This window comes from Diaphorina citri, unplaced genomic scaffold, assembly GCF_000475195.1.
Source record: "Diaphorina citri unplaced genomic scaffold, Diaci psyllid genome assembly version 1.1 scaffold541, whole genome shotgun sequence".
In the NCBI taxonomy this organism is placed as follows: domain Eukaryota; kingdom Metazoa; phylum Arthropoda; class Insecta; order Hemiptera; family Psyllidae; genus Diaphorina; species Diaphorina citri.
The window spans coordinates 17,203-33,740 of record NW_007377975.1 but is presented as its reverse complement, the minus strand read 5'-3'; the positions used below and the strand labels follow the sequence as shown (position 1 = coordinate 33,740).

General features: G+C 40.6%; 1 protein-coding gene across 1 annotated transcript in view; it reads left to right on the top strand.

Moving 5' to 3' along the window:
* LOC103509887 (B-cell receptor CD22) overlaps positions 1-16,538 on the top strand; it is an 86,506-nt gene that overhangs the window by 54,339 nt on the left and 15,629 nt on the right. The window contains exons 6-10 of the mRNA XM_017444349.1: positions 823-881; positions 1,824-2,207; positions 8,402-8,561; positions 9,606-9,899; positions 14,445-14,690. Coding sequence (XP_017299838.1) covers positions 823-881; positions 1,824-2,207; positions 8,402-8,561; positions 9,606-9,899; positions 14,445-14,690 — 1,143 coding nt within the window. The remainder of the gene's footprint in view (positions 1-822; positions 882-1,823; positions 2,208-8,401; positions 8,562-9,605; positions 9,900-14,444; positions 14,691-16,538) is intronic.

Sequence of the window (16,538 nt, the reverse complement as noted above, 5' to 3'; positions counted from 1 at the left end):
TCTCTCTCTCTCTCTCTCTCTCTCTCTCTCTCTCTCTCTCTCTCTCTCTCTCTCTCTCTCTCTCTCTCTCTCCTAATCATCACTATCATCAGTAATCCAAAAGTGAGAAGTTTCCCTATTGGAAGTTGTAAGCTTGATGTCAAACAACACAGGAATCTCAAACTCTACATGAAGTTTCTGACATGAAAACTCAAAGTTATGGAGTTTAACATAATTCATGACATAATATGACTCGTGACAATTAACCACAAACATGATTTCCATGAACACACTTTGTCTGAATGCGCGCTTTGTGGAATTCAATTTGCTTATTTCATTGGAAACCAAAACAACAACGGAACTGCTGACGGCTGGCTCTCTGCTTTCTCCTATCCTGTCTTCCTTCCTTGCTTGCTTCGATGTCAGGACGATGAGACCTTAGCAGTTACAGTTCCTCCTAGCAAAGTTCAATGAATTTTTTTTTTCTCACTAGCGAAAGAATCGAACCCGGAACCTTGTATTCCAAATCTGTATTGTGACCTAAGTCTGATGTTTTTCTAAAATCTGTGGACCATTTTATGAAGAGTCTCTTCTAATATAAAAAAAAAGCAGTTAAGCAGCCCAGCTATTGTTTTTGGGCGTCTAAGCGTTTTAAAACAGCCATGTTCTTCCAACACTCCGACACCAAATCTCACGGACAAAGGAACAAGGAAAGTTAGGGAGGTATTATCTTGACCCAGTCTTTACGTCTTATGAAATCAAACAAGTTATACAATATGTTGTATTATATCAAGTTATACGATATCTTCAACATATTTGATACAAAAGCTCTCAATATCTCAGTATTGGATAACTTATACAACAGACTTCGTATGTTTGTCTTGAGACTATTGATAAAGCAGGCTTGTTTATAACAGGGGGACTTGTCAAAAGTCAAAACCTTCATTAGATTTGGAGTTTCTGGGCATGTCGACTTGTTTCCGGAGGTTTGATAGAGGGAACCGTAACTGCTAAGGTCTTAATAGGTAGGTATCATCCCGAAAGTGAAAGGAAGACAGGATAGGAGGAAGCCAGCCCTTTCGAGAACGAACTTTATCTTGTTTAGGATCAAGTCGAATCTGCGCGACCTTACACTACTTACAAGGCAACCACGCCACCCTCAAAGGCCTCAAACCTAGGCTGGCTTCTTGTTTTGAGCTTGTGGTCTGCTAAATAGCTCGCTCATTCTACATTGAATCATAAAATTATTAATGGTTAAAATAAATACTTAAAAAGGCGTATAAAAAATGTGGGCCCTGATACTAAAGCAGAGTATTAAAGACATTAAAGTAAACAGAAAAAAGTAATTTATTTAATACTAAGAAAATAAAAACAGAAAGATTCTTTTAACGAAAGCAAAACAGAAAAACAGTACGAAGAGGGAGGGAAAATAAACAACTAAAGACAAACAGAAATATAATAATTCAAAGCAAACTTGCTTTTGGGAACGTTGTAACTAAAACATACACCCATATTTATGAACAAAATGCTGGCTCTTAAGTTCGTGCTAAGCATAGTCTCAAGGCATTTGGCATTTGATTGGTCAATTTTGACTTGAGACTGATCTAAGAACGATCATTCTTGTTCATAAATACGAGTGATAATTATGGATTAACCAGTGGAAATGCTATCATTTTTCATTAAGGTGAGTCCATACTACAGTCGACCGAAATCCATTGATATCGACTGGAACCAAATAAAGGTCATAAAGGAGGTTAGATGAAAAAATTTCGGTGGAATAATAATAATAATAATAATAATAATACCGATGCAGATTATGTCAGCGTGTATCCGAAACTATTCAGCACATCACATCCAGTTGCTCCATCCTCGCAAATACTGACTATCTGCAACGACACAATTCCTCTGCTAAAATTGTACACCAATTTCTTGCGTTGAAGTTTGACCTCACCACTGACAAAACAGAATATTACAAATATCAGCCTCAACCAGTGCTTGAAAATGAAAATATGAAGATATATTGGGATTCGACAGTAGTCACAGATCGAAGGATTGAAGCCAACAGGCCTGATATTGTACTGGTAGACAAAAATGAAAAAACAGTCAAACTCATCGACATTGCTCATCCTGCAGACCACAACATCCTTCACTCTACAGCAACAAAGATCCACAAATACCAAGATCTTGCCACTGAAATTCGCAACATGTGGGATATGACAGGTGTTGAAGTAATTCCTGTTGTGATGTCAACCAATGGTCTCATCCATCCAAGCTTCTACACCCACGCAAAAAAGATTGACCTGCCACAATATCTCGTCCACAAAATTCAAAAATCTGTCTTACTTGAGAACTGTCGCCTGCTAAGAAGATTCCTCTCACATTAACTTCACATCAAAGCAACAACATCATGAACAACAATTATGTTTGCTATTAATAGCCCATAATTGGAAACTTACTATGTACCTACCATATTATATGAGAAATAAAGTATACAAAAAGTAAAGAAATAAATAAAATAAAAATTAAAATATAAGGCAACATAAAATAAAAAGGCTAAACAATAATGGCAATCTGCTCACCGAAAAAATGGTTTCATTTTCATCGTAAATTTCAGCACCACAATCTAAAGAGCTTCTTGTATTCTAATTACAATAATACATTTTTTTTATTACCATTGCCAGTTGTTGGATTTTCTTTAGGAATGTTCATTTTATAATAGTGTCTGTGTTTACTAGATTCATCTTTATTCTTTTTGTTTTAAGGCTGGGTCCACACGTTAACTTGAAAGTTGATAGTTAAATTTACATGACAATTCTAGTGTTTGAACAAGTAACCTGTCGTATTTGTGCACATTTAACTTGAGAAAATTGTAAGTATTGTCCAAAACTAGGTAGGTAGTAGGTACTATCAAGTTACTAAACTTGTCATAACTAAGAACTCTCAAGTCATAACTAATACTAAACTTGTCATAACTAAGAACTCTCAAGTCAAATAAACTGTCTTCTTCTTCAAAGAATGATATAGCTGTTCGTATATATATATCTGGAAAATCTAGCTAGTAGCTACATATTATAAATATCTCTATGTAGGTACCTATTAAGTTTAACCCTTTGGACAACGACTCAAGTTTAACCCTTTGGACAAGGACTCAAGTTTAACCCTTTGGACAACGACTCAAGTTTAACCGTTTGGACAAGGACTCAAGTTTAACCCTTTGGACAACGACTCAAGTTTAACCCTTTGGACAAGGACTCAAGTTTAACCCTTTGGACATTGGACAAGGACTCAAGTTTAACCCTTCAGACAAGGACTCAAGTTTAACCCTTTGGACAACGACTCAAGTTTAATCCTTTGGACAACGACTCAAGTTTAACCCTTTGGACAAGGACTCAAGTTTAACCCTTTGGACAAGGACTCAAGTTTAACCCTTTGGACAACGACTCAAGTTTAACCCTTAGTAATGATTGAATAGAACCAACTCAACGCTCTCAGTTCGTCACAATGTGCAGTGGCTCGGAATCCATCATGCTATCAACTTCACACCTCTCTCTCTTCCTTCCCTCTTTCTCTCCCATACTCTCCTTCACCCTCTTTTCCTCTCTCTCTCTCTCTCTCTCTCTTCCCCATACTCTCCTTCTCCCTCTTTTCCTCTCTCTCTCTTCCCCATACTCTCCTTCACCCTCTTTTCCTCTCTCTCTCTTCCCCATACTCTCCTTCACCCTCTTTTCCTCTCTCTCTCTCTTCCCCATACTCTCCTTCACCCTCTTTTCCTCTCTCTCTCTCTTCCCCATACTCTCCTTCTCCACCTTTTTCTCTCTCTCTCTTCCCCATACTCTCCTTCTCCACCTTTTTCTCTCTTTCTCTCTCCCTGTCTGTAGTTACCCGTCTCCCTTTCTTACCCTCGCTCTGCCTTCACCTGCTCCTTCTCTCTCTCCCCCCCACTTCCCCTTCCTCTTTTCTTCCCTATCTCTCTCTCTCTATCTCTCTCTCTCTCTCTCTCTCCCCTATAGGTAATAATGAAATTAGCATAAACTTAATAACACAACAGGAGAGAGGTCTATCACATTATCTGTTTAGTCTTCTTCATTTTCATCTCACACCCTTTAGCGCGCGTGATTTTTCTTTTAATATGATTTTCCTAAATTAGACAGGGGAGGAAAAAAGAAGATGGAGAACAAGAGGTAGGTAGAGGCGGATAGAGAGAGGAAAAGAAGGATAAGGAATCCAACGAAATGAGTGAGAGGAAAAGTCGGTGAAGAATAAGGAGGACAAAAAAGGAAAAGGAGAAGAAATCAAGTCAAAGGAAAAGAAAAGTGAAGAAGAAAGGAACTTACTTGCTCGGTGGCGTAGTGGTCTATACAAATTTCTTGACCCCGCCGGGAATCGAACCCGGGCCTCCCGCGTGCAAGGCGAGCGCAGTGACCACTACGCCATGGGAGCTGACGAATAAACATCTTTCTTTCCGAGTTTCCGATCAACTTTCTCAACATCAGTCCTCCTGATAATACCAATCATTTGCATGATACAAATTTCTTGACCCCGCCGGGAATCGAACCCGGGCCTCCCGCGTGCAAGGCGAGCGCAGTGACCACTACGTCATGGGAGCTGACGAATAAACATCTCTCTTTCCGATCAACTTTCTTCTCAACATCAGTCCTCCTGATAATAATTCTCTCGTCGTAAAAGTATCCGTTGTTCAATATAAAAAAGTCATTGCATTCTTCCAATATCGCACAATTACAAAGAGGAAAAAGGAGAATCATATTAAAAACATCCTCCTTGCAAAAAGTAGGAAAATTTATGCAAGCATAAAAAGTGTTTTACTGCATTTTCTCGTCCCTCCTGTCCCGTATTTTTTCCCTCCTGTCCCGTATTTTGTTCCCGTTCAAGGTTATAAAAGGGATTCTCAGGAGCATTTTACCGTAAGTCCTGTATTATTTATTACATTCATGTGTCCCTTGCTCTATCCCGTTTTCCTTATCATGTAAGGACGGTACGCTCTCGCCTACTGGTCCTACCTCTGGTCCTAGTTCCTATCATGTAAGGACGGTACTCACTACTCTCTCTCCAGAGTCTCCAGATTGTCCTACTTTTGGTCCCTGTCCCTTATCATGTAAGGACGGTATATTACTGGTCCTTCCTCTGGTCCGTTTTCCTTATCGTGTAAGGATGGCTTCTCTACTGGTCCTTCTTTTGGTCCCTGTCCCCTATCATGTAAGGACGGAACCTTCTCTTTTGTTCCTATCTCTGGTCCCCTTTCTCTATCATTAGAAAACACAAGGTCACGTGGTCCCTAGAGGTTGTAAGTCGTAAGATAAGAAGAAAAGAAACAATTAATTACCTAAACTGTTTCAAGTTTGACCTGAATGTTACAAATGGTCTTCCTCTGACTCAAATATTTTTATATGTCACAGTTGGGGTCCGAACCGTTCCTATGAGGAACAGGCCACAAATAAAGTCTGACTCGTGAGCTTGAGCCACATGTAAGGACGGTACTCACTACTCTCTCTCCAGAGTCTCCAGATTGTCCTACTTTTGGTCCCTGTCCCTTATCATGTAAGGACGGTATTACTGGTCCTTCCTCTGGTCCGTTTTCCTTATCGTGTAAGGATGGCTTCTCTACTGGTCCTTCTTTTGGTCCCTGTCCCTTATCATGTAAGAACGGTAGGTACTACTTTATCTTCTACTGGCAGTTCTTTTGGTCCCTGTCCCTTATCATGTAAGGACGGTATTACTGGTCCTTCCTCTGGTCCATTTTCCTTATCGTGTAAGGATGGCTTCTCTACTGTTCCTTCTTTTGGTCCCTGTCCCATATCATGTAAGAACGGTAGGTACTACTTTATGTTCTACTGGCAGTTCCTTTGGTCCCTATCCCTTATCATGTAAGGACGGTATTACTGGTCCTTCCTCTGGTCCGTTTTCCTTATCGTGTAAGGATGGTTTCTCTACTGGTCCTTCTTTTGGTCCCTGTCCCATATCATGTGAGGACGGAACCTTCTCTTTTGTTCCTATCTCTGGTCCCCATTCTCTATCATTAGAAAACACAAGGTCACGTGGTCCCTAGAGGTTGTAAGTCGTAAGATAAGAAGAAAAGGAAACAAGTAATTAAACTGTTTCAAGTTTGGGCTGAATGTGACAAATGGTCTTCCTCTGGCTCAAATATTTTTATATGTGTATATGTCACAGTTGGGGTCCGAACCGTTCCTATGAGGAACAGGCCACAAATAAAGTCTGACTCGTGAGCTTGAGAACTTCTCAGAAGTGTCAAAGGAAAATATCTAAGGAAATAAAAGCCGAAGACTGAGAGATAAGGACTGGACGTATTATGACATAAACCCAAGGCGAAATGTTGGATTAGAAGACACTCTGAAGTATGATTGTGTGGAGTCTACATCTGATAAACAGCCCCTAAGCCGGATCATAAAATTTCATGGTGCCAAATATGAGCGGCAGGGCTTTGGTGCTCCCTCTGGTAAAACTGTCCGAGGAAAACGGAGATGTGAAAATAAAGGTCTTCTCCCCCCAACGAATTGATGAAAATGTCTCCTGTCCAAAGAATCAAATCCAAAAGAAAACGTGTGTAAATGATTTCCAAAGCTGAGAAAGTGTGCTTATGAAGAAATGGATCTTGATTTTATAATATGTATAAGATAAAGTGAAATACAATAGGAATCATCTTCATCCACAGTTCTACAATCTTATGTTAGAGTCATATGTTACCTTTACCTCAGTATGCTCGGAGACATATATGCCTGAACAGTTTGCAAGCATTCTCAGAGGTAACTCCAAAAATTTGAAGGCTTTCAGACATAACATAAATATGTATTTTAAATTCAATAATATTACAAAGCTATTGTGTGAATTCCGCTTACAAAATAACATAAATATCACTCAATATCAGAATACCATGCCTGTAAATACAATGCTTTGTTTAGACTGTCACGGTGTTACCTAAGATGTCCCATTATGCTAACTATTTTGTTATTTTGTTCACAATATGTAAAATCTGTCACAAAAAAAAAACATTCCGCGTGTGACAAGTCTCAAGAGCTGTTCACTCAACTGGTTGATTCGCAGCACCACTCAAGTTCTTCGCCCGGGAGCAGCATCCATTTTTATGGATATTATAAATTTTATGCGATTTGTCAGTTTTACGACTCGAATTGAAAATCCTCACTCCTGTCTCCAATCTCAATTTCACTCCCATATCCTGAATCTTATCCTCGCTTGCCGGGCTCCTATCATATTTCCTTACCCCATTCCCATATCCCATTCTCCGAAACCCTTCTCTTCAAATCTCATCCCCACTTCATGTCATATCTCTCTCTCTCTCTCTCTCTCTCTCTCTCTCTCTCTCTCTCCCTCTTCTATATCTTTTTCCTATCTCTCTCTCTCTCTCTTCCATCTCTTTTTCTCTCTGTTTTTTTCGCTTTTTCCTGTGTAATTTTTTAGGGTTTCCATCAACAGAAGAAAAACTGATTTGTGTCTTTTTTACTTTTTTTCGTAACTAATACTAAGGTTTTAGTGATTTTTTTACTTTTTGTAAAAACAATTTACCTGTGATGGTAGGTAAATGTGACATCTCCACTATTGTCTTGGTGGCGATGTCACACTTTGGATTTTCACTAGCATAAATGTCCATCTAACACGTACACCCACCCAAACACAATACCCTCCATCCCCCACTCCATGTCATATTTGTACAATTGAACTTTTATGAAGGTTATTATTATTTCCGCCAAGAAAGAAAGACTGCACACATTTTTTTTTTATGATCCTGGCAAGATAACAAAGAAGCTTAATGTAATTTTCTACTTAATTCAAACATTCATTCTGAGATTTTATTCGATTACGCGGATTTTGTTTCGCTTTCTTCATAGTTTCGTTTTAAGTTGGTACTTGATGTATTGGCTCATCAAGTCTGAGTGCTCTCATGGAATTCATTAGGAGTTTTGGCAAAGATCTTTGTCTCGTTCAAGGGATTTCTGAGATCCATCTACCCTCATCCTATGAAATTGTCAAGATAGATACAACTACAACATAGGCCTACTATTATGTATAATAGAAAGAATATTTTCAGATTATCGTCCCACAACCGAAAGGGGAAGGAGGACAGGATAGAACCGTTCCGAGAACGAACCTTATTCTGTTTAGGATAAAGTTCGGTCCGGGCGTAAATCAAACCCACGCAGGATGGCTGGAGTACGTATAGAATAGTTTTATTTTATTATTATTATTATTATTATTATTATTATTATTATTATTATTTTCAGATAAAAAATCGATTCGAGGTTTTCCTCTGAGGGCAGATCTCCAAGAGTATACTGGCAGTATTCCCCCGCTGTATTGCCAGAGTTATGTTTTGGATGGCTTAAAAATTGAAATTAAAATATTTATTTCCTCTCTCTCTCTGTGTTCACAGGGCATCCCTCTCGCTCACAACACTTCCGCCCGAATCATTCTGAGTAATCAGAGTTTGGTGCTTCAGAAAGTGTCACGCCAAAGCGCTGGCACTTACAAGTGTTCCGCCATCAACACCAAGGGCGAAGCCACCAGCAATCAGCTCAAACTGCGAGTCAAATGTAAGTAGCTTGGCCGTGCGGTGACCTACCGCGAGCCATAAAGATTAAGCGGCTGACTTCCCTCAAGTATGCTTGAAATGCTTGTTACAAAATAAATGTCCATCTCGTTCCCCAACCCAACACGTGCTTATCAGTATAATAGAGTAGGTACCAATAATTTTATTCCTCATTCCTTCCTTATAACAAAGTCAAAAGTACCCATCTGACTATCTACCCAACCATGGATGTTGTTACGTACTTGAATAAACTTCACTGTAAGACTTGTTGAGATTCTTGCTCTCTCTTTAATGTGGGTCCTCGCTTTCTAATTCAAAGTTAAGCTCGAGTCAACTTGATCCGACTCAAAATACTCAAAATTGAAGTTCTAATAATATCAGTCCTCCACCCATGATGTTTCATAATTACTATTCATATAAACTTTCCAAACTTTGCTCGCATCACCTCTGACCTATTCTGCCATCTTTTGAGTTTATAATTCATAAACTCCGGCCGCCTAGGGAAACTTTAGATTGGGTCTACAAGTAAGTTCAAAGCTTTTACAAAGTTTCAACGTGGGTATACGTATGATGTTTGATGAACAAATTTATTATCCTTGCATTTTAATTACCTAAGAGCGTCGCCTGCGCCATCGGACAGGGTAGGGTAGGGTCGAGGTTCGGCTTGGGCGTTTGAAGATGTCTGAAAGCGGAAGTTGGTTGTTTTCCACGTGTCATTTTAGCTTCTCAATGAATTTGAATTTCCCCAAAGCAACATGTTCATTAAAAGTTCCGTCCATATAAGATTGTAGTGCCAGTAGCCACACTTGATCCACAAATTCACATTACTCAACAATTCCGATGTACCGAATAGCCGGATACTAGTAGGTGCCACCCTACTACCACCCTAAAAGACAGATTTAAAAATTTTACGGCATCAGCATCGGAATTTCTATAATAAGTATCTATTTTTAATTTCTACAAAAACTTGTAAAAAACTTAAATGCCAAAAAAAATTACGAGTACTTACCAGCTTTTATACTAATTCAACCTGATTTTCTCATTTCAGACGCTCCCATCTGCAAATCGGACCGGATAGTCATCGTGGGCGCCTCGCGCTCGGAAAGCGTCGACATTCACTGCGCGGTAGAAGCCGACCCGCCCGCTCGTAGCTTCAAGTGGAAGTTCAACAACTCGGGCGAAACGCTAGATGTCGGGTCGGAGCGGTTTTCATCAGGGTCCCGAGGGAGCATGCTGCGATATACACCTGTGACGGAGCTGGACTACGGGACCCTGTCGTGTGCCGCTCAGAACGCGATTGGGACCCAGGTTACGCCTTGTCTCTATCAGGTGGTCCTTGCCGGTGAGTCTTGACATAAACCTTCTAAAGAAGAGTGCAAACACTTCCTATGTACAATGTTTTAAAGATTATGAATTAAGTAAAGTTGAACTGAAGAAGCAACATTATCTTACATACAAAGGTATCTGGGTACATAAAGTTGTCTCTTGCTTACCAAGTTGAAAATTGTATTGTGTGAAGAAACCTTGATAAAATATAAACAAAGGGGTATACCTAAAAAACTGATTACAAAAAATTCAACTGATTGGCCATAAGGAGTGCGAAAATTAGCTGACTGACCATAAGCCAATATGCAAAACGGCGGTTTACATCGTTTGGCGAAAGAAAATTTGGGTACATAAAGTTGTCTCTTGCTTACCAAGTTGAAAATTGTATTGTGTGAAGAAACCTTGATAAAATATAAACAAAGGGGTACAAAAACCCGGACATTCCATCGAAAACCCGGACATTTCCCAAATTTCAAAATGTATAGTTTACACCAGTGCCCAGGGTGCAGAGAACACTGCATTTGCCTTACTTAAGTTACACACGATCGTTCTTCTTCACATTCCGATGAAAGCAAACATTTTTACTGGTTTTGTTGATGGTTCATGAATACGAATGTCCATAATGTAAAGACAATCATTAGTCATGTAAAATACACATGACGAATTGTCAACCTATGTATAAATTGTAGGCATTTCTAAGTAAAACATGAAGTAGGTAGGTACCATCTACAGAGAATAAATAAATAAAAAAATCTGGTGTGAACATCACACGACTTTCTATTACATTTGCGGAATACGTATTTGAAAAAAAAATTCTAAGTCCCGAGTTTGAGCCGCCTACGGCGGCCAATTTTCGACCAAAAATTTTCTATCTTAAAATACTCCCCGTATAATGATGAGGGATCATTAAAAATTGTCCAAAAATTGAACTTTTTTTTGAAAATTTTTCTAAGTCCAAAATCGACCTATCTTAAAATACTCCCCGTGTAATGAGGGATCATTAAAAATTGTCCAAAAATTGAAGATTGGCAATAAGGAGTACGAAAATTAGCTGACTGACCTCCAGGCAATATGCAAAACAGCGGTTTACATCGTTTGGTGAAAGAAAATTACGAAAAAGTCGTACCATTTTCCAGTAGTACAGGAATCGTACTCCTTATTGCCAATCAGTTGAGTTTTATGATCCCGAAAGTGGTTTTTCCGACTACTGGAAAATGGTACGACTTTTCCGAAATTTTCTTTCGCCAAACGATGTAAACCGCCGTTTTGCATATTGCCTTGAGGTCAGTCAGCTAATTTTCGCATTCCTTATGGCCAATCAGTTGAATTTTGTGTAATCAGTTTTTTAGGTATACCCTAAACAAAGGGAAAGGTTGGATGGCTTTAAAAATAGTAGCAACTATTGAAAAGGCAAAATGGAGCAGAATTGGTGAGAAGTAAGCTAAAAATCACAGGAAACCAGAGTGAAGTCAGGAAGTACAAAGAGGAAAGAACAATAGAGGAAAACTAAAACTCAAGCATGACCCAAGGACAGGTCAGGGGAAGAGAAAATCTGCATATCCACTTCTTTCTTCCACGTCCTTCGTGTGTATCCTGTCACATAAATCTCCTCCCTTCCCAAATTCTACCTCGTCCCACGTCCGCGTGTATAGGATATCACTTCCTGAACATTCTCCTGTTAGGGTTTCCGGACAGGCGTAGATTTAAATTGAACTTGAGAGCTGTTCCCTCCTCCTAACCCTTTGTTATCCGTCTCTATGATCCCCTTGGCTTCCCTTAATCGAAACTGTATCCCCCTTAAACCGTGCCTCTGTCCTGAAGTAACAAATCCTTGAAAGTCAAAAGTTATAAATTGATTCAGAGACCCGGAACGGGGACAACTCCTGTAGCCGTTTTTACTTTTGTCCCCATTTTAATCATATTCTATTTTGTAGTTTGAGTCGAAACGTAGATGGTATGCCGGTTACGTAGGACTTATTCGTGGCGTCCTTGTATCTTAGTATGTTTCCTTTATCCAGGAAAAAAAGGCTCAATTAGATATTTCAAGTTGCATATGAATTTAGAATTTAGACAACAAAATAGCGAAATAGTAGAGGCTCTAAATCTTTCAACATTAGGGCCTTGCTCCGGCACTGTCGTCGAGTAGGGTTTTATTTCTCTTCCTATTTACGTTCGGATTTCGTCCGTATAATGGTGCGAATAACATCACAATGCATAATGTCAATGTCACATAATGTGGAACACACGCGTTCTGGAAGGACATAAATACCTAGAAGACATAAAAGAACGTAAATACCAGGACATAAATTGATCAGGAAACCCTCTTATCCTTCTGGCAGTATCATCAGATTAACCCTCTCAAATCCCTCCTCCTCCTCTAAATCACAATCCTTCCCTCCTGGACTAAGCAGCCGTCAAGTGGAAGAGCATGGCAACTTATCACAATCATGAGCTCCCCAGGTTTTTTTTTAAATAAGATAAATCCGGCGTTTGTTTGTGCCTGACTTAATTTTGATAAAAGACTTTAATAAAATAACGTTGCACAGGAACAGTGCTCTCAGGTGGCTTTTGACGGGGAGAAGGTATTCGAGAAATTGTTGCGTGAAGAATCCGTTTCGAAGAGGCTGTAGGAGAGCAGTCCTTGATGAAGTTTTCCATATTGCCTTATTTTCCTACCAAACTGTGAAACAAAATGAGCAGAGTTGTTGCTTATCTGACCCTAAGTGCTGTAATTTCATGTTGAAATTGAAAGCCTTTTTGGGCTTCTTCGAAAGGAGCAGCTTTGCAAGAAACAAGTCCAAAAAGCATGAAGCAACTAGATGCCCGTCACTCACGTTCAGACCGTCTGACAGACCTAGGATGGTCTGAGCCTGAGTGGCGGGCATTGAAGTAGAGAGGAAATTAGCTTTTGGATAAGAATCTAGGTCATAGTTGTTGCATATTGCCTACCTTCCTCGTCAACACACCAAGCCGCCTCCTTTGTCGGATATAAAAAAAGGTACACTAGATGGAAGATGGAAAGGTACTTGAACGTTTTTTCTCTTCTGTACTAAGATTGATGGTGTCCTATAATTTGTGAGAAAATAACACGCCGTCTAATCTTCGTGCAAGCTTGTCGCCGTCTTGTGCTAAGTCATTCATTTGTCTTCTCCGGAATGACCAGGCTGGGGGCTGGGTGGATGAGAATGACAGTGCTTGGGGAAGGATAAAGAAGGGGTAGAATGTTGTAGGATTTTGGGGGGAGAGGAATGGCTGTTGGGAAGGATGGAAGAATGTTGGGGGAGGATAGAGGGTTGGTAGGGTTCCGCAGGTTGGGGGAGAACACTGCCAATGTTGAGGGGAAGATAGAGGAGAGGCCGAATGTTGGAGCGTTTGAGGGAGAAGAATGGCTGTTGGGAAGGATGAGGGATGGATAGTCTTAGAATGTTGAAGGAATAGACTGCCAAAATTTGGAAGGATAGAGGGTTCGTAAAATTCCAGAGGTTGGGGGAAGAGACTGCCAATGTTGGGGAGGATAGAGAAGTGGAATATTGGGGGGAGACAGTGTTGGGAAGGATGGAGTTAGATGGAATGTTTGGGGAGGATAGTGGGTAGGTAGAATGTTAGAGGGTTTGAGGGAGAAGAATGGTTGTTGGGAAGGATGGAGGGTGGTAGAATGTTGGAGGGTTTGAGGGAGAAAAATGGCTGTTGGGAAGGACAGAGGGGGGGTGTAGTTTTGGGGTTTGTGTGGATGAGAATGACAGTGTTTGGGAAGGAGACAGTGTTGGGCAGGATAGAGGAGAGGTGGAATATTGGGGGGAGACAGTGGTGGGAAGGATGGAGTTAGATGGAATCTCGGGGAAGGATGGAGGATAGGTAGAATGTTGGAGGGTTTTGGGGAAGAAGAATGGTTGTTGGGAAGGATGGAGGGTGGTAGAATATTGGAGGTTTGGGGAGGACACTGCCAAAGTTGGGGAAGGATAGAGTTTAGGTAGAATGTTGGAGGATTTGAAGAAGACGAATGGCTGTTGGGAAGGATAGAGGGTGGAAGAATGTTTGGGGAGGATAGAGGGTTGGCAGAGTTCCCGAGATTGGGGGAGGGGACTACCAATGTTGGGGAGGACAGAGGAGAGGTATAAAATTGAGGGGAGACACTATTGGGGAAGGCGGAAGGATAACGAATAAGTAGAGTGCTGGGAATGTTGAGGAAGCGTAAAGTGTAGGTAGACTGCCGGAGATTAGAGGAATCAGGAAGAGGTTGGAGAGATGACCAGAAGGAGGTGTTGAGCTTGGCAGGCTGAGGGAGACTAGCAGTGAGTTCTGGTCCTCCAGTTTAGGAGGTGACAGTAACGGGAAGGAACAGTTGGCGAGATGTAGGCACTTTCGGGCTACTATGGAGGCAGTAAGTGGATAAAGGACGCAGTTGAACGTAGGCTAGAAAATGAGACAAAGAGGTTGAAGAGACCGGCAAAATGAAAACTGAATTTTTCATGTTCTAGAATTTCTAGCTAATTTAGATAATCGCTATCAAAACTTAAAATAAATAGCTTAGCTAATCTATTTCCACCCGACTCTGTTTCAGGCAAGCCGCAGCCACCACAGAACTGCTCGGTGCGAAACGAAACGACAAGCTCCGTTCACATCTCCTGCACGCCTGGCTACGACGGTGGCCTTCCCCAGACATTCACCCTGGAGTTATACTCGGCCTCTGACCTTAACCTGCTGGTCAACCTGACTAATCTGGATACCCCGGCCTTCACGCTGGAGGATTTGGGGCTGGATGGTACCGTACTGATGCGAGTGGTGATATCAGGGGTTAATGCGAAAGGTCGGAGTCTGCCTGTCATCTGGGATGACTTCAGTATGAGCGGTGCACATTATGCAGGTGAGTTTTGGTTTATTTTATTGTGTTTGTTGACCACAATATTAGTAGTAGCCTACTGCTGGAGTAAGGGGACTTTTCAGTCCTATGCGAGCAGTATAAATAAACACTATTATTACATATTATTATTTTATTGTTGAACGAATGAACCAACCTCAGTAGTGTACTTAGCACGGTGGACTCTGGATCTGGAGGTTGTTGGTTCGAGTCCAAGTCAAGTCATAAAAATTAGGGTAGTGTACTCAGCGGGGAACGACATTTATGACAAGTATTTATTCACAATTTAAATTCCTTTTGTTGAACGAATGAATTGAGATGTACGTTAGGTAAATTTCAACTCTACATTTTGTCTCTCGTCTTAGTTTGTGTGTAAATCCGTTGGCAAATTCGTTTGTTTGTTTGTTTGTTTCACCCTAACTCTCGAATAGTTTGTCTCATTTGAATGAAATGTGGCAGAAACACTCATCAAAGGAACTTTTCTCCTTATTTGATTGTAGCCATATCTGAACCTACGGGCTCAGGGAGTCAGGGGCCATTTTTCCGAGAAAGTACTCTGCTATTCACTGAACCACTAGTAAAATACGACACAGGGTTAAGTAATACTGAAGATACTCTCATACCCATAGAGCTCAACATAATAGCGAGCGAGACCTGATACTTCTTGTTTTCTCAGAACTTCTCCCAGGTAGAATTTCATTAAGAAAACAAATTAGAAAAATTCCTCTCCTCCCCTATCGCATCGTCATTATAGCGGCATTTTCCTTTTACTTTTTTTTTTTTCCTGCCTTCATTGGCATTTAGACGACTCGAGTCTAATTTAATTTGCCTTTGTAACGGAGCAAGGCATTTTAATTTGCGTTTACATAAAATATTCAGAACCTGAACAAGCCTAGTGCACAACTTGAGTACTGAAGCAGCGAGGCAAATTGTGTTGGCGATGGCTCTTTCGTTACCCAAATGGGACGTGGTGCCGCCGCTTTCTGTTACCCACTTACCAGTACTTGGGTACTCAAGTGCTCTCACGACTCTAATGTTTAAGTGTACTTAACGTACCTAAGAAGGTACGTATAGGCCAAAAAGGGGGAAATAATAATAAATAATCGACTCCTCCACGAATTTAATTGAAGCCTTGGCCTTTGGCATTACCGGCGCGTGGAAACGCAATTAAAGTCCAAATTAAGGTAAACACCCTGTCTTATTAGGTAGTTAGATTCGTAGAAGCTTAAAACATCCGTTAGGGCTGTTTGCCCCTTACACCTAAGCCTGAGTGGGCTTTTGTGTATGGAATTAATAGATAGGTAATATTATTTGTTTATTTTAGGCAATACAAAATTTTGAAAATTTGGTATTTTAGTTGTCATGGTACATTTCGTCAACCCTTATGCCCTTATGACACCCTGTCTGGCGATAATGACCTAACGACTACAACTATTATAGTTAACCCCTTGAAGACCATAACCTCGTTTGGTGCCGAAAGCTAGAGTTCAAACAAATACTAGGCGTTCAAAAACGGTGGTGTAGTGGTCAAGGCGCTCGCCTGGTAAACAGGAGGGCGTGGGTTCAATCCCAGCCGAGGTATGGAATTTTATCCTCAATATACCTAATTTGAGAATTTGACCACAATAATAGTAGTAGCCTACTGTTCTCCAATGATCCACTGGAAACTAAACGTGAAATTTTCGAAAGCAATCTACATACATATTACATGTTTTACAGTTTTACTACGCGACGTTGCAAGACTAGAATCTGGACAAGTTTATCCGCAGCCTTATGCCGACCACTCACGCTTAGAGT